General features: G+C 47.4%; 1 protein-coding gene across 1 annotated transcript in view; it reads right to left on the reverse strand.

Moving 5' to 3' along the window:
* LOC138493120 (mucin-3A-like) overlaps nucleotides 1–21,992 on the reverse strand; it is a 31,311-nt gene extending 9,319 nt beyond the window's left edge. Inside the window, exons 1-2 of the mRNA XM_069620327.1 lie at nucleotides 21,840–21,992; nucleotides 5,665–5,844 (exon numbers count right to left, since the gene is read on the reverse strand). Of these exons, the coding sequence (XP_069476428.1) occupies nucleotides 5,665–5,844; nucleotides 21,840–21,919 (260 nt within the window). The 5' untranslated portion in view covers nucleotides 21,920–21,992. The remainder of the gene's footprint in view (nucleotides 1–5,664; nucleotides 5,845–21,839) is intronic.
* Nucleotides 21,993–22,435: the final 443 nt, after the last annotated feature.

Genomic DNA, 22,435 nt, shown 5'->3' on the forward strand with positions numbered 1-22,435 from the left:
CAATTTTTCATACGCATGTTGTTGGGGTGCTGGCAACAGTTACTGGGGACCCTGTGCAGGGTCCCTGAGATGGATGCCTGCTTGAGGGGCACCCCATGTCCTGTTTGCAGGGTGCGTGTATTCATGCCCAGAGGAGCACATAAAGGTAGCTGTTCTGGCTGTTTATGCTTTGGGTGTGGGCGTGTCGGGGTTGTTTCGGCGCAACTTGGTAATACGGTTACTTTGCGTAGTGAATTTCATGAATATGCAGGGAGCACATTTTTTATTCTGCATTCATGCTCGTGCAGTGGCCTTTCCATGATTCAGGCCTGTGGACTCTGTGAGAGATGTTTTTCACTATGCAAACTGCCTCATTCTGCACAAGTTTGTGAATGTTGCTGGCACTGGCCAAAAGGACATTACAATAGTCAATCCTAGGCAAAATAGTGGCTGTAGCCAAGGTTTTTCACTTTTTATCAGCAACAAAAAGCTTAGGTCCTGATTAATAGAAATTGTGCAAATATCCTGCAAAGGCCCTCGTGCCAAAATTGCACTTACCTTTGCATACGCTTGCGTACAGGAATCTTTGTGCACTCCTCGTATTCATAGATTTTGCATCACAAACTAACCTGATGCGCAAAGAAAATTGTGTTGCCCTTATAAATCCCCTAGCACGACGCCACACAAAGCAAATCTAGCCACAAATACCTACCTTTTTGCACTCCTCGGCACCAAACTCATGCCCCCTGGTAATACCGTTTGGGGTCCCCCGCGACCAGGTCAGCAACCCAGCGACAGTACATGGGGTCCCCCATAACTGTTAACTGCACCCTGCCAATATGCGTACCATTTTCCATAACTCAAGTAATTCCCCAGTCAATCTTTGTGCAAGCCCCCTTAAACTGCGACTGCACCCTGCTCATTTGCATACGCACACCCCTAACTGCATGCACGCACCCCAAAAATCCTGATCGGTCCTTATCTTTGCACTGTGATTTCTATGCGATTGGGAATGTGTGCATGCTTTCTTGTCGCATGTGATGGGGAGCTTTGCCTGGTGTTTTCCCCGACAAAACAAGATGTTGCACGGTCAGATCCATGAATACGCTTGGTTGGTTTTGTGCAATTTCCTCACCCAGCCCATCCCTGGACATGCCGATGCCATTCATCGTTCTTCCCCAATCTTCGTGGAGAATGGGGAAAATGCTTGTTCTGCCCCCTATTTACTCCTCTGCACAGGCACGACCTACACTCTGCATGGAGTGTCACGCACAGCCCTCAACTCTGCGCAGAGACATCACCGATCAGCGTCAAGTCCCTGCAAAGTCCGGAAAAGGTCTGCCAAGTCAATTCCATGAATTGGCGAAGGGTGTTTTGCTCGCTGAATGGCACGCAAAGTTGCTATTTAGCGTGTGGAAACTTCAATAAATCGTTACGTTTTGGAACTATTTAGGCACATCCACTGCGTGGACATCCAGTGTTTGATGGACTGATATATAACAGTCAGTCTATCAGAGTCTATGGCATAATTACCATTCCGTTCCAACAACAACTGGGTGTCGTCAGCAAAGTGTGAAACTGCGCTCCCATTAGTGTAAGCAGGTCACAAAGCAGTTTGATGTAAACATTGAAGAGCGAAGGTGACAAACATGCACCATGGGGTCTCCACCAGACAGCTGGGCTGGGTCCGAAGTAGCATCACCCGAATATACCATAGATCGCCTGTTATTTCAAAAGGAGTGAATCCATTGCACAGTATTTTTGGAACATTCTCCCGTTGTTGATAGCATCATCAGGAGGCATTCACGATCTAAAAGGTCGAACGCCGCCGATAGATCCACCAACGCCAAAAGCCCAGTCGTGCCCCTATCCATAATGCTGTACCAGGTGCCGGCATCAATGGACTTCTTTATCTGATCCCAAAACCCCAGGTGTCTGGCTGCAATCTAAATATATTCTAGTGCAGTGGAAAGAGTTCTGCGGTGAGCATTTTGTACAAACAATGTGATCAAGCTCTTCTAATTGTGAAGTCATTGCACCCATTGTGCAAACTGCACTCTCAAAAGGACCTCATTCACTCTTCCAGAGATCCTCATTTTGGAGGTATGAAGTGGGTATTAAATGAAAGGTACTCACCCACCTTGTCATGGCAGATGTACCGCATTGTTTGCAGCATATTTTAAGGGCGTGGGGGTAAGCAAACATTGAAAAATGATTTTTAGGGCAGTGCGGAGGTTGGGAGAAGGGTGTGGGTGGTTTGGCCCCCATGAAAAACCCTTTGAAAAATGTGCCAAAATGGATAGACGATGAGGTGGGCCAGATCCATAAGAGGTGCACTCTCCTCCCTCTTATTAACTTGCATATCTGCATGTGCGCAATATACTTCTATATTATATGCGCCATCTCACAAATAGTCAACATCACTATTGATGGTTCCATTTATCTACTTGTGTATTTCCTTATCTTTCTATTTATTTGTATATGTTTTAGTAAGCCACCCCCTGCAAAAGCTTTGTTGTGTGGTTCCTCAGGGTGATGGCGTGGGGAGATGTGAGAGAAACAGAAAGAAAGAAGGAGCAACATGACAATAAGGAGAGGGTAGGGGGAGGGGCGGGAGCAGGTGCAGAGGCCTAGCAGTGGATGGTGAAGCTCAAGCAAGTGGAAAAACCAATACATTCTATATAAACCGTAATTGCTAACCAAGGGCCTCATTACGAGTTGGAGTTTCCGTTACCGCCACTTGGTCCATTTTTATTGACTCCATTGGACACTAAGGGGCATTTTTGGCAGAATTTCTGCTGCAGTAATTCTGCTGATTTTGCCGATTTTCTGCATAAAGCTGGAGGATTCACCTGCAGCAGGATGCCGGGGGTAAATCCCCCACTCCAGGGCCATGCTTGTAGTATGGCAGTGCAGGAAGAGTGGCAGTAATCCTGATACTGCCCATTCTTTCCCGCAACGCTATACTCATAATGAGGCCCTTTTGTATTTATCAGGCTTCCACCTGTGGGGTCCGCCGCCTGGAGAGGAAGGCACCCGGCTATTTCACAGGACTCAGCTGCAAGCTCAGGAGCCGGGGTCTGCTTGTCAAGGATGTGAGGAATCACCGAGATTCACTGCTTGTGAATCAGGCGCAATGCGCCCAGCTGCAATTTGTGGCGGCATAGTCACTTGACACTTGTGCATCAGAGCGTGAGCCTTTCGGCACACACATCTCACTGCGGTTAGGATGTGCACTTGGATTATAGATGATTAAACTTCACTCACTGGGTAAGAATCAGTGTAGCTGTAGATCTGTAGGTTGCATTTTTTTAAAGAATAAGTAAAATGTTTAATATGTCTTTTTTACACTTTTTTATGATTAGTTTGGCCATTAGGTGGTGCTTGCGTACCTATAAGTCGCAACTATTGCATTTAACTACAGATAGGCAGAAATGGTATCTGTGGAGGACACAACGCTATGTGTTGTTTGTTAATTGTCCACCCATTGACTGTCCATGGCCATGCTAATTCCTATGGCCATTACAACCCAGTTTCTAACCCTCTGTGATCAAAACACCTCCTCATGGGAACTCTTTGCACTCAATTTAATCAAGCCTCATCATCAAACATTGCTTTCGAAGTGCCTACCAGTGTTATTTTAATGCAATCTTCTGCGAGTTAATGACTTAATTGAATTTGTAAACATGTTACTGACATTATAAAAATGGCTTAACCAGGTCTGCCTTCAGCCACTCAATTTAAAAGCACTATGCGTGTCCCTCACTGAAGTCCTGTTAAAAACAAGAATTGGCAAAGCCAACAGTTTTGGCTTTTGTATAAGTATTAGGCATTTTCCAGCCATGGCTATCAGATGCCCAGGTACTCGCAACACATTGCACTTGCTACCATCAATGCCAAGTTAATACCATTACGATATTTCCCATGCCTACACAAAAGCCCAAACTGTTTGCATTGCCAATGCTTATTTTTAATTGGGAGATGCTTAGTTTAATTTTTTTCTTGGATATGTTCTTTCTTTGGTCTTCAGTGCAGTTCGCAAATATGTTGAAATAAATGGTTTCAGGAAAGATGCTTCACTTGTTATGAGGTTATCTGCAAAGTTCATTTTGTACTGCAAAAATGACATTGTACTGACTGCACTCAATTTGCACTGACTTTGCACTGCAAAAATACACTTTGCACTGTTCCATGAATCAGGGTTTGGGTCAGCAGTGCGAGGTCACTTTTTAGTAGTGCCAAGTCACTTTGAACCGTGCAAAGAATTTCATGAATCGGGTGTAAAGAAGGGACTTGTACACTGAGGTCACCGAGCATCAATTGCTTGATAGCCAATACTAAGGCCCTGGTTCTTGGAATTATTTGCGTGTAAAACGTGAATTTGCCTGCCATTCTGCCCGCAAATCCCCATTCGTCAAACATGGATTTGCGGACAGAATGGCACACAAATCCCTGTTTTACACGCAAATTCCATGAATCAGGGCCGTAATGTCCCCAGTTGTGCTAAATATTGCTTAATATGCAGAGATAAGAAGAGCCTTCTAAAGGTTTCACTGCCCGGGGACACTCAGTCAAGACTCCGATATGGCCCCCAGGGGTCTGCAACCATTCCCTCTCCTGATTCTTTCAACCTACTCAATTGCTACTCACGCAGCTCATGGTGCCACTAAAGCCCTGGGAGAAATGAACAAGGCTTTAAGAACATTAATCACTGTCAATGTGTGTGAAGTGTTCCTGGTATGCTTCATTAACTAGGTCAGGATTCTGCAAACTGCAGCTCTCCAGATGTTTTGTACTACGACTCCCATGAACCATCACCACCATTGACTATGATGGCTAGGTGTGATGGGAGTTGTAGTCTAAAACATCTGGAGAACCGCAGGTTACAGGGTCCTAACCTATTCATTTTAAAATGTCACAGGAGGCCTTCAGACACTTATCCCTGACAGCTGGGGGGTCTTCAAACTCTGTTAATCCCCTCGGGGGAGTGAGTGTCATCATGAACTGCATGAACAGCAGGTAAGTAGCCTGAGAGTGAGAGCTTGTGGAGCCACTCCTGCAATTTTGCAACTTCCATTCTAAATGTTATAAATATCCATGTACTGTACTATTTTCATGAGGGAAACTTACACAGGTGTATGCCTTATTTGTTGTTGCTCATCCTGTCCTAATATTCTGAGACTAGTGTAAGTGCCCGTATACATGGGCCAAAGTGCAGGTTTTCATTGACACAGTAGGACCACTAAATATCCTAAGGCAACAGCTCCATCTAGTGGTGACAACAGGTGAATCTATGCGAATTGGCACATTGTCTCTATATATCCAAAGGCAGTAGCTCCCTCCAGCGGTGACAACATGTGAAGCTATGCATTAGACAAAAATACAATGACAAACTACATCTGGCCTTTTATTATATTAAAGATGTGGATGATGAGAGAGAATGTATTTTTTGTAAACAAAATATTTGCACTGCAAATTCCCCAAAATAAAGTTTTAAAAATAAAGCACTGCTACACTTAAACAAATAAAAATAAAAACGATGTAATTTATTTTGAATGTGGACTATACAAAGGTAGCTCATTTTTGGAATGTTCAAATAGACAATGTGCTATAGATGTGTGCAATTTGCACCCCTGTCCTGATTCGTGTTCCTTGGTGTGCCCCCATCTTGAGCACTGCTTTTACCTTTCATCGTCAGCTTCCCTCCGCCGCTTGCGGCACCAGTAGACTGTGAAGAAGATGGCGATCATGAGGAGGAAGAGGAAGGCCAGAGCGCCGAAGAGGATGCCAAAAAAGGCGTTGAGGTTCATGGCGATGGTGTCACAGGTGGGGCCGGAGGTGGTATAAATGGAGAAAGGAACACACCTGTATGCAAGAGAAGACACATTTCTTTCAACTTTCTGCATATTTGCACTATGTTAGAATACATTATGAGGACTATTTTTAAAGAACACATCACAAGCTGAATTTGGTCTTGGTATTGAGACATTGAAGCATTATTGACCTGGGAGATGGCCATATGCCTTGTTATTGGCCCTCACCTTGCTTATACGTGGGGCCTTCAAGGGAAGGTGTCAGGTATGGGGTAATATACTGTCAGTATCCAAGTTTGATAATACTATTAGGGCATGAACTTATCAGCTCTGTCAAAATCTCCATACTTTTGCAAACTCTCCCTTCCACAGGCCCTCCTCTGCGCGTTGCCTTTGCATTGAATGAACTGTTCAGGTAATTAATTTTGCAGCCACCCTGGGGCATTGGATGGCAACAACGCGGAGATGGCATTTCTGCTTTGCTTTCCTCCTTTGACTAAGGAGAACGTTTGGTGTTACACCCTGCATTAGATTTTCCTGCAGGTGTAAGACAAATGGATTCTAATAAAATGCACTCTGCTTTTACACCTGGACATAACAGGTGTACTCCATTGGATTCCATTATAAAACGCGTGCTTGAAAAGCGTATTTGCAGACTGTGTTTTATTTCTCTCAAAGTGGAGGTAAAAGTGAAGAGGAAAGGCAATGTTGCCTTCATTTATACGTCATGACTAGACTCCGTTTTGAGAGTGTTGAACATTACGTACAGTGTAGCAGCAACACGAAAGTGCAAGTGTTGGTGGTTTGCTACATGCAATTAGATTTTTATATAAACTGACCACCTGCGTGTTCACAGAAAAGTATTAGAAGGACATTTGCCAGCAGTTACGCACCTCATTCTAAGAAAGCCTATTGGCTACATGTGTTAAGGTGGCTACTAGCCACTAGTACAATATTAGCTTCAATGTTCTAGGTATTTATAACAAGAAGTATATACACAAGAGATCCGTCAGTCACAGCCGCCCTTTATCTGCGAGTGACTGACCAAACATAGCACTGATGTATGCAACTGGTTCTTCAGAAAACAGGAGCTCTAGGAGGTTGGATGAAATAGAGCTAGAGTGGGAGTTGCGAGGAGAGGGAAAGGAAGAGCATTCAAGAGAAGGGAGTGAGGAGTGGAAGAGAGCGGAAACTACAGGGCGTGCAAGGGGCACGAGAGGTGGCAAGGAGGTGAGCCGAGGATGATCGTAGCGAGCGAGGAGGAGAGCAGGCAGTGAGGTGGGCCAAAAGCTAGGGCAAGGCAAGCCCGAGTACACTTTTGAAGATGAGAATGCATTTATAATGTGCCCTCTGTCTCATAGAAAACCAACCTATTGGATGGATGATGTGCTGTGGAGGTGAAGTGGGGAACCTTGTAGAGTGCATGGACAGAAAATTTGAGGACTTTGTCGCAAGGTGAATAAGCATAGTTGGGAAGCCAATAGAGTAGACTGGCACAGTAGTCAGATTGAGAGATTAGTAAAGATGAGATTGGGTGCTTAGCAGTGTTGAACGGAAGCTGTCTTATTTTCCTGATGTTGAGGAGATTAAGTCTGGCTGCAGTGGCCGATTTGAAGATGAAGAGCGAGAAATTGTGAGATGGGTTGAAGATAACACCAAGGTTACGAGCAGAAAGAGAGTACCGAAGGTAGTCAGGAGAGAAGAATGGAAGAGGGGGAGAGGAAGAGATGCCCTGTTTTGATGGGAAGTAGAGAAGTAGAAGTGTCTTCGCCCACTCAACAAGTGCATCAAATCCAAAAGCACTTCATGAACATAAACGACTAAAGACAAAGAGTAAGGATACTGGACACCTTCCCGGCAGAATAAACCAACAACCACATAACCCTATTGCTCTACACCAATACAACACCCTATATTAAAAATCACAACAGCGTAACCAGCCCTTTGCATAAGCAGAATACAGGCTAATTTTGTTCCCTAACAATTAGCAAAACCTTGCACACTCTGCCATTACACTGCTTTGTTGATGTGTTCAGATTAGAGGCATCAGCAGCTCCTGGGACACATACAAACTCTACTATTTTGATATCTGATCTCAAGAGGGGATACAAGATTTGTTTTAAAAATCTATTCACTTGCTGTAATTTCTGGGCACAAAGAAAGTTTCTTTAACTTTCAAGTTAGAAAATTAAGGGACATACCCAACTACGAAGCTAATCTGGAGCCCTGGGTTTCACATACCCCAAGAATGACCAGGGCATCCTTCACTCTTGGACAAATGTGTTATGAGTCGCTGAGTGTTACTCAATACCCAAGAACAGGATCTCCCTCTAGCCAAAACAGTAAAGCATCCCATACCCCTGGTGACACCTAGATAACATGCACAGGTTGATAACAGAGGATCTCTCCACTCAACTCGCAGTGCTATAACATCCCATACCCACGGTGACAAGTACATAACATGCACAGGTTGAAAACAGAGTTGCTCTTCACTCCACCTGCAGCTCTATAACATCCCATACCCACTGTGACACCTAGATAACATGCAGAGGTTGATAACAGAGGCTCTCTCCACTCAACTAGCTGCGCTATGACTTCCCATACCCACAGTGACAACTACATAACATGCACAGGTTGACAAATGAGTCACTCTTCAATCCACTTGCAGCTCTATAACATCCCATACCCACTGTGATACCTAGATAACGTGCACGGGTTGATAACAGAGTCACTCTCTACTCAACTCGCAGTGCTATAACCAGGGCTTTAAGTGGGGTAAGAAATCGAGGGGGGGGCCCTCGTTTCGGGGCGTGGCTTGTGGGAGGGGCGTGGCCTAAAAGTACGCAAATCGTAGGGTATACACACATATATATATATATAAATGTTATATATTTGTGTGTGTACCTTACTTTGGTTTGTGTACTATGCAAGCCATCTTTTCTAAACATAGAAATATGTAACATATTTCTACGTTTATAAAAGATGGCTTGCAAAGTACACAAACCATAGTAAGGTACGCACACAAATATATAACATTTATATATATTTGCGTGCATACCCTACGGTTTGCCTAGTTTTCAGGCCATCTTTTTTAAACATTTCGGGTTTATAAAAGATGGCTTTGAAAGTACACAATTCAAGCCATCTTTTATAAAGCTTTGACTACGGACAAAATTGTCCGTCGGAAAAGCTTTATAAAAGATGGCTTGAAATGTGTACTTTCAAAGCCATCTTTCATAAACCTCAAAAAATGTCGAGGAATCCCCAGGTTCGCCGAGGGTTAAAGACGCCTCGGCGACCTGGGGAAACAAAGGGACAGTAACTGCCTCTGGTGACCTCTCGCGCGAGGGGTCACCAGATGCAGTTACTATGACTGACGGAAGTGGCAGCCAGTCACAGCGTCGCTGTGGCTGGCTGCCACTTCTGTCAGCATGCCTGACTTCATAGCAGGCGCATCTCCCGTCGCTGCTGCGGCCGCGAAGGGATAATGCATCCCGCGATTCCCGCCAATGTTGCGGTAGGACGGGGGCCCCGGCAGGGCCCCGGCTCAGTCCCACTTTTTGGAGACTGCCGGGGCCCGGCTCCGGCAGGCCCCGGCCCACTTTAAGCACTGGCTATAACATCCCATACCCACGGTGACAACTAGATAACATGCACAGGTTGACAACAGAGTCTCTCTTCACTAAGCTTGCTGCTCTCTAACATCACATACCCACGGTGACGACTACATAACATGCACAGGTTGACAACAGAGTCTCTCTCCACTCCTCCTGCAGCTCTATAACATCCCATCCCCCGATGACACCTAGATAACATGCACAGGTTCACAGCAGAGTCTCTCTCCACTCCACCTGCAGCTCTATAACATCCCATACCCACGGTGACACCTAGATACCATGTACAGGTTGACAACGGAGTCTCTCTCCACTCCACCTGCAGCACTATAGCATCCCATGCCCACGTTGACTCCTAGATAACATGCAACAAGCCCACATGCTCAGCTTACAAGCCTGCAATCCATGCTCAAATGAATGTGAATGCACAGTCCACACAAAAGTCAAGTCTGGTGATGGTGGAGTGGGGCCGGTTGACCAACTATGAGATGAGGGTCCAGGAGCGCACCAACCCAGTGCTTTATGTCTAGGTCATAGAGTTGGAGCTCCGTCTGGAGTCGAGTGGTAAGTGTCCATGTGTTCTTGTCCAGCATAGTGCATGTTGAGGTGTGGCGGGAGCATGCACCTTGGCCTTATGTCTGGCATGCCTCATGTACAGATGTCTGTGTGCATGTCCATGACAGTGCTGCATGTGAGTCCAGTCAAGCGTGTTTTACATCAATGGTGTTGCAATGCGTGATGTGCACAAGCATGTTACGAAGCACACATGTTTTCATATCTGTGTCTGGACTTGGCCATGCAAGGGGTATGAGACATGGATGCTTATGTCACCATCATCGATATGCATGTTGTACATGTGAGTGTGTCTGACTACTGAGTGTGTGACTGGCCAACCCCATGGATGCATGACACATGAGCATCTCAATGCGTGATTAACTGATGCGGCCAAGTTGTCCACAAGTGCACTGTGATGGGAGGTCTATATGGCCTGATGCATGACTGTCAGGTGATGTGTGTCTATGTGATGTGCATGTACCATGATGCATGTGAGGTTCAGACCCTCTACTGATGTGCCTGCAGTGCCTTGTACATGGATGTGAATGTTTGTTGCACATGGCATGCATGTTTGTGCATGTGTGTTGCTTCCAGTGACCTGTGTGTTGTGGAGGGTGATGATGGTTGTGACATTTCACAGTGCCACTCATGTGCGTTTGCTTTGTGTCAAGCAGACATTTGTTCGGTACACTGATGCTTGTGTTCAATGTCTCCCTATCCACAGCGGTGATGGAGGAAGAGGGCGGAGACAGTGCTGTGGAGCACCGCGGTGGGGATGCCTCCAGCAGGCGGAGACGCAAGGCCCAGTCATCCTCCCAGGTTACAACATCTTCCGGGAGCGAGGAGACTGGTGCCGCGACCCCAACAACGGCTGCAGCTGCTGAGGGGAGACACAAGAAGGTAAATTGGACGTGGGCTCCTCGGCAGCGGCAGGGACAGGAGAGCCCCAACAGGGGCAATCCAATGCGGAAGACGGTTCGGATTCATCCAGATTGGTGGTTGACGAGGAGGAGGCCGCCGCATCAGCGCAGCACATGGGGCCTGGCAGGGGGTGATGAGGTAGGTGCAACTTGTGCAGTCCAGGGGCAGGGGCAGGAAGCAGTGCAGGTCACCACGGAGGGGCCTGTGCCTAATCCTGTCCTTGATCCTGCGCCTGCATCAGTATGCACCTGTGGGCATGGCTCAGGCCAGACCCGTCCGCAGGTAGTGCATGTGTCCACGTCAACTGACTTTCCACTACCTGCGGACCAGGGAATCCATGACAGGGTGGAGCCCATGCTAGCCGGTCTCGTGAGGCACACAGGCATCATTCGTGATGATGTGCAGGCTTCCTGTCGGGTGCTTGCACGTCATCACAAAGAGGTCTGAGCCCTCATGAACTGGGTAGCTCAGCTCATTGTCGCCGTTTTGCTACTTGTGCTGGGCACTGATGCGACCCCCTCCGCCTCTTCCTCCACCATGCGCCAGTTGTCCACCCTGCCATCTTTTGGCCCAGATAACACCAGGGCCCCTGTGGACCTGTCCCAACCATGGAGGCTAGTCTGGTGGAGACCATATTCCTGCCACAGTCGGGAGTCAGATGCCAGCAACAGGACCACTGGCAGTGGAGGTAGTGCAGGCACCTTGCAGCAGGACACGTGCATGACTGCCCCAGGGGTTGTCATCATCCTGGAGGCAGTCAGGGAGGCGCAGGCACAGGGCTTATTGGCAGCAGAATGCTCTACGTAGAAGGCAACAGGACTCGGGCCATCAACATCAGAGGGGCAGGTATCGGCCATCGGGCAGGAGGGAGACGTGGACCTTGACACAAGGATGTCTTCCGTGTTGCAGCAAATGAGCCAGCAGATTGGTGCAGAGCGGCAGCGGGCATAGGGGGCACGACTCACCATGGCCAGGGTGGAGAACATCCTGCGTCGGGCAGAGAGTCGGACTGAGTTCCTCGAGGAGACTCACAGGAACTTTGTGAGGAGCACGAGGGAGTCCCTGCGAGCCCTCGAGAAGGGAGCACAGGTCCGCCTCCGGGATATTGACGCAGAGTTCGATGGTGCCCTGGGCGAAACTCTTGGGGGAAATGGTGAGTCATAGGACTAGCACGCCGCTTTTGTAAATAGTTATTTAGTGGGTGGTTTCCTTTCTTTTTTTATGATTTGGAGTTAATGGATTTTGCTCCACATTTTGTAAATAGTTCATATTTTTTGTAGGGTATTTTCGGGTCTATTAGTCTTGTTTGGAATAATGGACCCTCGAACACTGTGCATAGTTTAAGAAATTTTTTCTTTTTTAATTCTACATGGAGTAATTTTTTTTTTATTTCTGGTTGCTATTGGACGACATTCCTAGGATATGGACGACTTTTTTGGATTTACACTTTTGTATCATCCCATTTATTTTATTTTTATATTTCATTTTCATTTTCAGTGTAAACTCTTTCATTTTCATGGTTGTCTTTCTGTTGTTGTGGATTTTAATATTTAATAGATTTATATTCCTTGTGATCAAAGTGGTGTCTGCTCTCAATGGTTTGGTGCATTTGTCACTCTTCATTGGCTATGTTACGTGTCCCTGCTGTTCATCAATGTTGGTTATGTGTTTGCAAACATGTCTGTGTGAATTTGTGATTCCCATGCCATGGGGAATGTACTGGGGAGTGGGACCAATTGATGGATATTGAGTTGCACTCTGGGGGGGCAGCGTGTGGTAGCATTTTGGTGGGTTGCCATCACTGCTGGGGGTGGGGGGACATGAGTCAGGGCCTACCTGCAGGTTGCCATCACTGCTGGGGGTCAGGGACATAAATCAGGGCCTACCTGCAGGTTGCCGTCACTGCTGGGGGTGGGGGAGATGAGTCGGGGCCTGCCTGCTGGTTGCCGTCACTGCTGGGGGTGGGGGTACATGAGTCGGGGCATGCCTGCAGGTTGCCGTCACTACGGGGGGACATGAGTTGGGGCCTGCCTGCAGGTCAGGTTGTCATCACTGCTGGGGGGACATGAGTCGGGGCCTGCCTGCAGGTTGCCATCACTGCTGGGGGTGGGGGAACATGAGTCGGGGCCTGCTTGCAGGTTGCCACCATTGCTGGGGGGACATGAGTCAGGGCCTGCCTGCAGGTTGCCATTACTGCTGGGGGGACATGAGTCGGGGCATACCTGCATGCAAGTTGACATCCCTGGTGGGGGACATGAGTTGGGGCATGCGTTCGGGGTATGGTACCATGTGGGCTGCCTTCAGGATATGTTCACGAGTGTTGGGCGGTCCCTTGTGGTGGTGGCTGCCTGCGGGGTAACGTCACGAGTGATGGGGAGTCCCTTGTGGTGTGGGCTGCCTGCACGTATGTTCAGGTGTGTTGGGGGGGTCCCTTGTGGTGTGGGCTGCATGCCGGGTATGGTCACGGGTGATGGGGGATCCCTTGTGGTGTGGGCCACCTGCGGGGTATGGTCACGTGTGATGGGTGGTTCCCTTGTGGTGTGGGCTGACTGCGGGGTATGGGACCATGTGGGCTGACTGCGGGGTATGGTCACTGCTGTTGGGCGGGTCCCTTGTGGTGTGGGCTGCCTCTGGGGTATGTTGACGGGTGATGGGGGATCCCTTGTGGTGTGGGCTGCCTGCAGGTTGCCATCACTGGTGGGGGGACATGAGTCAGGGCATGCCTGCGGGGTATGGTACCATGTGGGCTGCCTGTGGGGTATGGTCACGGGTGATGGGGGGGTCCCTTGTCATGTGGGCTGCCTGCAGGGTATGTTCACGGGTGTTGGGGGGTCCGTTGCAGTGTGGGCTGCCTGCGGGGTATGGTCACGGGTGATGGGGGGATCCCTTGTGGTGTGGGCTGCCTGCGGGTATGTTCAGGGGTGTTGGGGGGATCCATTGTGGTGTGGGATGCATGCGGGGTATGGTCACGGGTGATGGGGTCCCTTCTGGTATGGGCTGCCTGCGGGGTAGGGTCATTGTTGATGGGACGGTCCCTTATGGTGTGGGCTGTCTGCAGGCTATGGTACCATGTGGGCTGCCAGCAGGGTATGGTCACGGGTGTTGGGGGGGACCCTTGTGGAATGGGCTGCCTGCGGGGTATGTTGATGGGTGATGGGGGGTCCCTTGTGGTGTGGGCTTCCTGCGGGGTATGGTTACTGTTGATGGGGGCATTCCCTTGTGGTGTGGGCTGCATGCAGGGTATGGTACCATGTGGGCTGCCTGCACGGTATGGTCACGGGTGTTGGGGGGGGGTGTCTTGTGGTGTGGGTTGCCTGCGGGTGTGTTTGTGGCTGATGGCAGTATGCGCTTGCCTTGGCTTGTGCGAGCGGGGTACGCAATTTCGTGGGGGTACGCTAGGCCCTTTTCATGCTATTTGGCTGGCGCGAGCGGGGTACATGATTTCACAGGAGTACGCAAGGCCCTTTTCATGCGATTTGGCTGGTGCGAGATGGTTACGTGATTTTGCTGGGGTACGCTAGGCCCTTTTCATGCGATATGGATGGTGCGAGCGGCGTATGCGAGTTCCCGAGGGTACGCAAGGCCCTTTTCACCCGATTTCATTGGTGCGAGCGGGGTACGTGTTTTCGCGGGGTTACGCTAGCCATTTTTCCCGTGATTTGGCTGGTGCGGGCAGGGCATGTGAGTTCACGGGGTTACCAAGGACCTTTTCACGCGATTTGGCAGGCGCGAGAGGGGTATGCGAGTTCACGGGGGTATGCAAGGCCATTTTCATGTGATTTGGTTGGTGTCAGCGGGGTACGCGATTTGACAGGGGGATGCAAGGCCATTTTCATATAATCTGACTGCCGCCGCTCGCTCCGATTTTTCACGCGATTATCATAGAGGGGGGATGTGTGCTGGGCCACGGATAGTGCAGGCATTTGAGCCGTATTGGAGATTTCACTGGCTTTTTCCTGTGCAAGGGGCAGTGTTGGGGGCGTAACTGGCGCTGCTGGATGTTCACTCCGCCACGGCTGGTAATGGCTCGGGAAATCCATGAATACATGTGGTGCTCAGATGCTGCTTTGTGTCCCGACTGCTGCACGCGTGGTGCATGTTCCCTCTCTCCGCGCGGCACTTGCGCTGCTCTCGCCCTTGATTCTGTGAATTGTGCCCAGAGTCTTTCACCTTTTACTGACTAATAATCACAGTGTTTCTCATCACCAATGCAATACAGTTAGTGCCCTTGTTCTAGCATGCCTATCCAGGGGTCTGCAACCGGCAGCTATCCAGATGTTTCAGAGTACAGCTTTCATGATCCCCCACCATTGACTAGGCTGGCAAGGGCTGATGGAATTTGTAGTCTAAAATATCTGGAGAGCCAAATATCAGGGGATTTTTCCTTTGTACACCAAATCCCCTCTACTAGTGAGAACCCCAGCACTTTTTGCTGGACTTCTGCACCTTTTTCTTGTTCTCCTAAAGGAGGGGAGTCTTTTTCCCTCATTCATTCTTTTTGATTTGACCCTGGAAACCCTGTTCATTGTGGTTTTGCTTTGTTTCATGGAGGCATGTTTTTCTCCATATTGTTTAAATGCAGCTGTAATGTGCATTTTCAGCAGACTGCACCCTTTGCGCAGTGTTGCTGGGAGCCCTTTGGGCTTTCCTATTTATACTCTTTTACTTTCATTAAGAACTACTGTTCTCAAGGTTAGACGGATAGTTGTTATCCTTCCTAGGTTTTCTCTTTGTGGGATCAGCACATGCCGCCCTATGTGAAGTGCTGGGGGGACATCTAGTCTCCCCTTTCTCATAGCTCCTGTAAAATGTGATTTACAGTGACAAGCATACTATTATGGCTGGTGGCAGTGGACATGTTCTAACGACTTTCTTGCCATTTCTTCCTGCTTAGCAGCTGCAGCTATGCACAGAAGGGTCGCCATTGACCCCAAATGGTGGCTTCTCTCTTGTACTGCCATTTCTTGTGTAGATGACCTTTCTTGGCCCTTCTTCTGCCATTCTGGGTGGTGGAGGTCCTGGTTTTGTTTTTGTCTTCGGCAGGAACACATTGTGCAGCCCACCGAGGCTCCAGTGTGTCTGCCTGGATGGGAAGTATGGGAGGATGCCACATCTTTACTATCCTTTGTCTTTGGTGTGCCTGAAAGCAACCAGCTCCCATTGGGGGGATGGCTGTCCTGATTGGACAGCCACATGCTCCTTTCTATAAACTTCAGGGAGAGTTTGCAGAAGGTGAGTCTGAAATCCTGACAGAAGGCGAGGATCCTGAGGGAGAAGACAAGTCGACCAATGGAACAGAAGAACTGAAGAAGGTGACCAGAGACTCCTGTAGCTGCTTACAGCAACCGTGAGGAGACCACTGCTGTCCTGACCCCATTTTCTAATTCGACAGAGGAACTCCGAAGAGGATGGCTCTCTCCCTTTGGCTGGTGGGACCAGCTAGCTATAAGATGACTTGCAAGACGAGCCACCCCACAATGTGCTGAGATCTTCCTGAGCTGCAAACCGCCAATACCCGGGGACCTCGGACCATATTGCAGTGCATAGTCTTCCCGTGAACGCATCCTCCCAGAACTCTGGTGAGCTCCAGTTGGACCTCCAGAGACAAGATTAATATCTTCAAATTCCCCTGATCATCGTGCATGACCTGAGAATCGAAGTGGATTGACCCGGCAGTGAACATTCATCCTGGGAGCCTGTGAAAAGGTGCCAAAACTACAGACCGATGTTGGAGCACGAAGAGCCCGTTGCTGGAAGTGCTTTCTCTCAACTGCTGCAACATCTCTTCCAGTCCCTCCTTTTGTCACCACGACCAAGAAACAGGAGACCAGGTGCACTGATGCTGTTGCTATAACCAGTGATTTTACTTACCATTGAACTGTGTTCATGATCTGTATAGTTACCTACTATTGATTTACTCACCTTAAGTATTGCTTATGTTTTCTATTGTGTTGAGGATTTAAAATATTGCTAAATTACCTGAACATAACTTTACCTTGTGTATGTATCTATTTAAGTACAAGTGTGTAAGAGTTTCATTGGGCCTATGTATTTACTGAGTTTGTAGTACTTACATACAGCTTGCATCCTCCTCCTAAAATATGCTTGACTACTCTGCCATTCTTCCAAGCCTTTCACTAGAAGCTGGAGCCTGTACACCAAGGGATAGTTTTATAAAGTTTCACCACAAGTAGACTTTAGGGAAACTCCCCTAACACCAAAGATTGCACACCTCTAGCGTATACAGAGACGCTGCCGGCCCCCAACCACAGCTTCCTCTTATTATAAAGTATTTACACCTTCCAAGGAACTGGACAAGGACGGCTTGAGCAGATCTGGCAGGAGGGCACCGCTATGGCAGGAAACATGAAACAGTGATGGTTGCTTGGTGACTGCTGCCCAGCCTGCCTAGTGGCCGGCCCCTCCTCTGCCACCACCTCGTTGGTGGCTTTGCTCAGAGCTTCCAAGTGGGCCTAAGGGATCAACCATGGGCAAGTCCATAGCAGCAGTGTAGCAAAGTGGCTGTCAGGTGATAGAGCAAAAGGACCACTTGCAGATAATAATAATAATAATGTAATAATAATAATAATGATGACTGGTTTTTATGCAGCACTGCAGGCTAGAATCAACCTATTGCAATAGCAGCTGCTGTTATTACTGAATATCTTTTTCTGTGTAATCATCTTGTCTGGAAACGGAATGACGAGATAACTGCAGCCCATGAAGGTACAATGAAGTCAACATATAAGCAGCCTAAATGCATTCAAAGGAAATTCAAAAAGAGTCAACATCTTGGCCCACCTTTCTAAAGCACCATAACATTTGCCAATAATCAAGTAGTATATTCGTACACTTCTAAATATTAAGTAAAACTATATCTGTAACACGAAAGTTTAAAAATGGTGGTTATCAGTTGATTACAACATTACAATGACTCAGAGTAGTGAATAATAAGCACATTGAAAACATTAGCACTGTCAGCGTCATGGAATGAGTTCATGTGATCTATAAACGGAGAAGCATTAACTAAAAAAAGGTCAGTAATGGCATCAATCAAGCGAGAAGGCTCTCCATTCTCAGATACGGGAGAGACTGGAGAATTCTCATAGGCCAAGACATTGAAGGGAGGAGTGAGAATAGCTATATAATTATTAATATATTTGTCATGTTTATTGAGTGTGGATCTAGCTTTGGGAAGCAACAGAGCGCTTTACAAATCATCGGGGAAGGGGATAGCGAGGGAAGCAAAGATGCAAGGGAGCGATGAGGTAGAAATGGGGGCGGGTGGGCAAAGTGCCAGCATGGGGTCTACAAGCAAAGAGGGAGGAAACACGGGGAGCAGATATCCCAGTGTCATTTTAGGTGGGGAGAGTAGAGTGCATAGACCTATGTTCTGGAGCCAGTGAGCAAAGCTTTGTGAACCACATGTGCATGTGAGCAACTCACGGGATGCTCCAGGCCGCACCAGACAGACTGGCTCCAGTTTTATGCTGGGTGCATAAGGTATAAGGGAGCGGGAGCAGCTCTGGGATGATCGGGGCTTCGCCTGATTTGCTCCAGTGCACATCTTTGTGAAGCTAAAGTAAGAACACAGACCTAAGCACAAGTAGTTAGGTATTTAGGTATGTTCACCATATAAGCACAAGAGGCTGATTGGCAACGCAGGAAGGATCAATGAAGAATTTGAAGTCAGTAAAGTATGTTGAAATGTACCACCTGTGAATGGGACTAGTCAATATCACATTGAATATATTTTGAGACGGTGAGCCTATCATGATTTGATATTAATATAGCGCTTAGACCTAAGCGCTATATATAGCACATATTTACATACAATTATCATCCCATCCGAGGTTCATACTCATTTTTAGACCTCGGAAAGATGAAAGACTGAGTTGGCCTTGCAGGTTTTTAAACCTGTGAACTGCAGATCAAATATAGATCACAGCAGTGATCGCTCAACCCGCTGAGCTATCTTAGCGGCAGGACAGGGCACTGACGAGGTCATAAGATGTACTGAAAATAGTGTAAAAAGCTGAGGGGTTCATGGATGTAGGAATCTGGTTCTCTGATTTGGCCATGTCCACCTCTGGGGGCCCACATGTGCTATTTTTCGAGCAGGGAAATTATAAAAAATATATTTTCCTAGTACAGCCGATGGGCTCAGTATTGTAGAAGTATTCTTTTTTTATTTCCACCACGCCTTTCTTTGGTCTAACAGATGCATCTTTCACCCCACATCACCAGAGGCATAGCCAGGATTGTGTAGCAAGTGGGGCCTGGAGCTAATGTAGTGGGGCTCATCCTCTGCCCCGGACAAATGCGCCAGAATAACCGAGCATAGTGAGGGAGCACAATCCAATCAAAGGAGTTCCGGAAGGTTCTCCCCCTGAGTATATTTTAGAAATAATGGGTTAAAATGGTGCATTTTACAGTGCACTTTCTGTAATAAATTAGGTAACAACCCACACAGTTTTCAAATGGCTTTGTAGGGTAGGACATGAAAAAAGTAAATTAGATGCCAAGTCATGAACAATGCACAGGAGCATTTTCAAAGGCATTTTTACAATGACTTTGTCTGCTATATGCCAGTACTCTGCCAGTGTAAAGAAAATGTTCATATTGATTTTGCCCACACATGAACATTCTGGTGAACCTATATATGCCAGTATCCCCACGTAAGACATACTCCTGCCTTAATGGGAGTAAAAAAATGCCATGCCACAGTAAGGAAACACATGTCCCTGCTGGCTAGCCGGTGAAATAGCTCAGCAGGATAAGAGCTCACTGTTGCGATCTGAGTGTGAGCTGCAGGTCACAGGTTCAAATTCAGGCAAGGCCAACTCAGCCTTTCATCCTGCCAAGGTAGATAAATGAGTGCAAACATCGGTACAGTGATAATTGCATGTGCATGTGTTCTCTGTACAGCGCTTTTGGGAAAGCGCTGTATACATATCATAACATCATACAAATTCCTCCATATAGGAACACTCATGTTGCATTTACCCCCTAACACCAGTAAAAATGTTATGCCCCTCCACCCCCATGCAAGGACAGATATGCTGTCATTTCTCTTTGACCTTAACACTGGAAAATAAAATGCAATGCCACAGTAAGGAAACATGCCCTCCCCCATGTAAATACACTCAACATGTTGTCTTTGCTCTTAATACGAGTACAACATTTCCAGCCAGCCCCATTGTTGTACCCTCCCCCGCTCCAACCCCTCCTTCACACAATAACACTCAAGTTGCCTTTGCTTTGCCCAAAAAACGCCAGTAAAACATGCCATTCTCCTGTCAAAAAATGTCATGCTCCAATGCCCATCCCGAGACCCCATACATATATACACTCACACACCATAGACATACAGATGCAAACACCCAGATTCACATATATACAGATGCCCACACGCATTCATACACATTCACCCACCAGTCCCGCACCCATACAGCGTGTCTGCCATTCACATGAGCACCCAGAATCTGGCGCTCTGAAACACTTGTGTACGAGCGCGATAGAAATAAAATATCAATATCAACATCATACTGCACTGCCATTCACACATGCACTAGCACCCATGTACACCATTCCCACTGCACTCATTCATATGCCTGCACTTCCAGACATCCCCTCCATGTACACATACACGGCCTTACGTACTCCCTCGCATTCATGCACCCATACCGGCATACAAACCTTGCATGCACACAAACAAAACCTTTGTTAGCTTGGGCTATTAGGTGGCAGAGACACCTCAACGCCAAAACGATTGCATTAGAGTACAGACAGGGAGAAATTGCATACGAGATGGGGCACAAAGCTTGAAGTTGTTTGGTTGTTTGCCCACCTATTGAATGCCCATGGCCATGCTAATCCCTGTGCCCATTACCACCCAGTTCCTGCCCCTCCCCGCACAAAACAACTCATCGGGGAAACTCGTTGTGCTTCCTTTAATCAAGCCTTACAATCAAATGTTGCACTCAAAGTGCCTGCCAGTATTTTTTCAAAGCAGTCTTCTGATAGTGATTGAAGTTGTAAACACAATTCTGGAGTTTCTTATAATAATAATATAATAATTTCTTATCTGGGTGCACCTTCAGCCACTCAATTGATTATCACTGTCCATGTCCTTCACTGAAGACCTGTTAAAAACAAGCATTTGCCAGGCACTGCTATTAGATGCCCAGGTACTCAACCCATTTTGCACTGGCTACCATCAATACCCAGTTATTACCACTACAGCCGTGACTGGCAAGTGCCTTTCCCATGCCTATACAAACGCCCAAATGAATGGCATTCTCAATGCTTGTTGTCTTGCCTGTTTCCCTCCAGACCGCTCAGGCCCTACCCTATCTATGCTTCTGCAACTCACAGGTATTTAGCTAATGCTAATTATTGGAGGCATGAGCCATCCAAAAGGTGAGCCTGGCAGGTAAGCCTTTAACTTCAACATTTCAGCACAGGGGGTCTATTCTGATTGCCTTGGCAATCTTTTGTCCCCGCCTCTGGTTGTTTTCTGCTTCCTCAGTCACGTTAATGGCAGTTTTCTCATCTCGGAGAGTAATGTATTTGCTTACTTTTAAGTTTAAAAGTGAGTAAATAAATTGCTCTCCGAGGTGAGAAATTTGACAGGTTCTTGCTGTCTGAGCCCCGGGCGTCCAAGCAGAGTGATGTCTGCTGCTTCAAATTGAAAGGGTATTAGCCCTCCCAAGCCCATGCCTGGCGACGCCCATGCCTGTGAAGGCCTGGCAAGTCTATGTTGGGGGGTGGGATAAGTTGGGGGCCTTGCAGGATGCCTCATGTTGCTTGGTTGCGCTAGATAAATCATTGTCATTCTATTGGGTGAACCTGATCATTTTTGCCGACATCGCTGACAGAGTTCAAGGGCCCCAGAGCACCCACACGCTCTAGCGGGCAGAGGAGAGCAGCGCGCCATGTTTAGACGTCTACTTACGTGCAGACGGGGCCGTTCGGCGTGACGTTGCAGGTGGCGTTATTCTTGCAATGATTCAGGCAGCTGGTGGATTCACACATAAATGTTTGCGGGTTCAGCTCGTATGTATTGTTCGAATAGCCTACACAACTAAAATACTTCGCCAGTTCCGTGATGTTCGCTGGAAAAAAATATGTTTTTAAAGTTTTCGTTATGTAAATTATTTAGCACACATTACAGAAACATTTGAAAAAACATAACAGGGGTGTTCTCGAAGCTAGGTCCGCGCTCAATAAATACCATAATATTAATAACAATGAAGGAGTTTCTTCTGTGGACTAACTGGGCAGCTAAACAAAGTCTAACTTCACTGGTACCTTTCATTTTCAATCGCCCAATTTCTGCGTTTTGAGAAATGTGTGTACACGGTCACAGCATGTTTTTTAAGTGTTTGTAAAGTCTAGTGGCCTGCTGATGAGTTTGGCGGTATAACCTGTGATAATACCACAAAACTCATTTACCATTGCGACATGCCATAAGCAGGCAGTATCATAAAGGGTCTGCGTGATTTTGACTAATTCTCGACCCTTCTGTTATTCCCCATTTGGGAGCTCAGA

This window comes from Ambystoma mexicanum, chromosome 10 (genome assembly GCF_040938575.1).
Source record: "Ambystoma mexicanum isolate Mex_15411 chromosome 10, UKY_AmexF1_1, whole genome shotgun sequence".
NCBI classification, from domain to species: Eukaryota; Metazoa; Chordata; class Amphibia; order Caudata; family Ambystomatidae; genus Ambystoma; species Ambystoma mexicanum.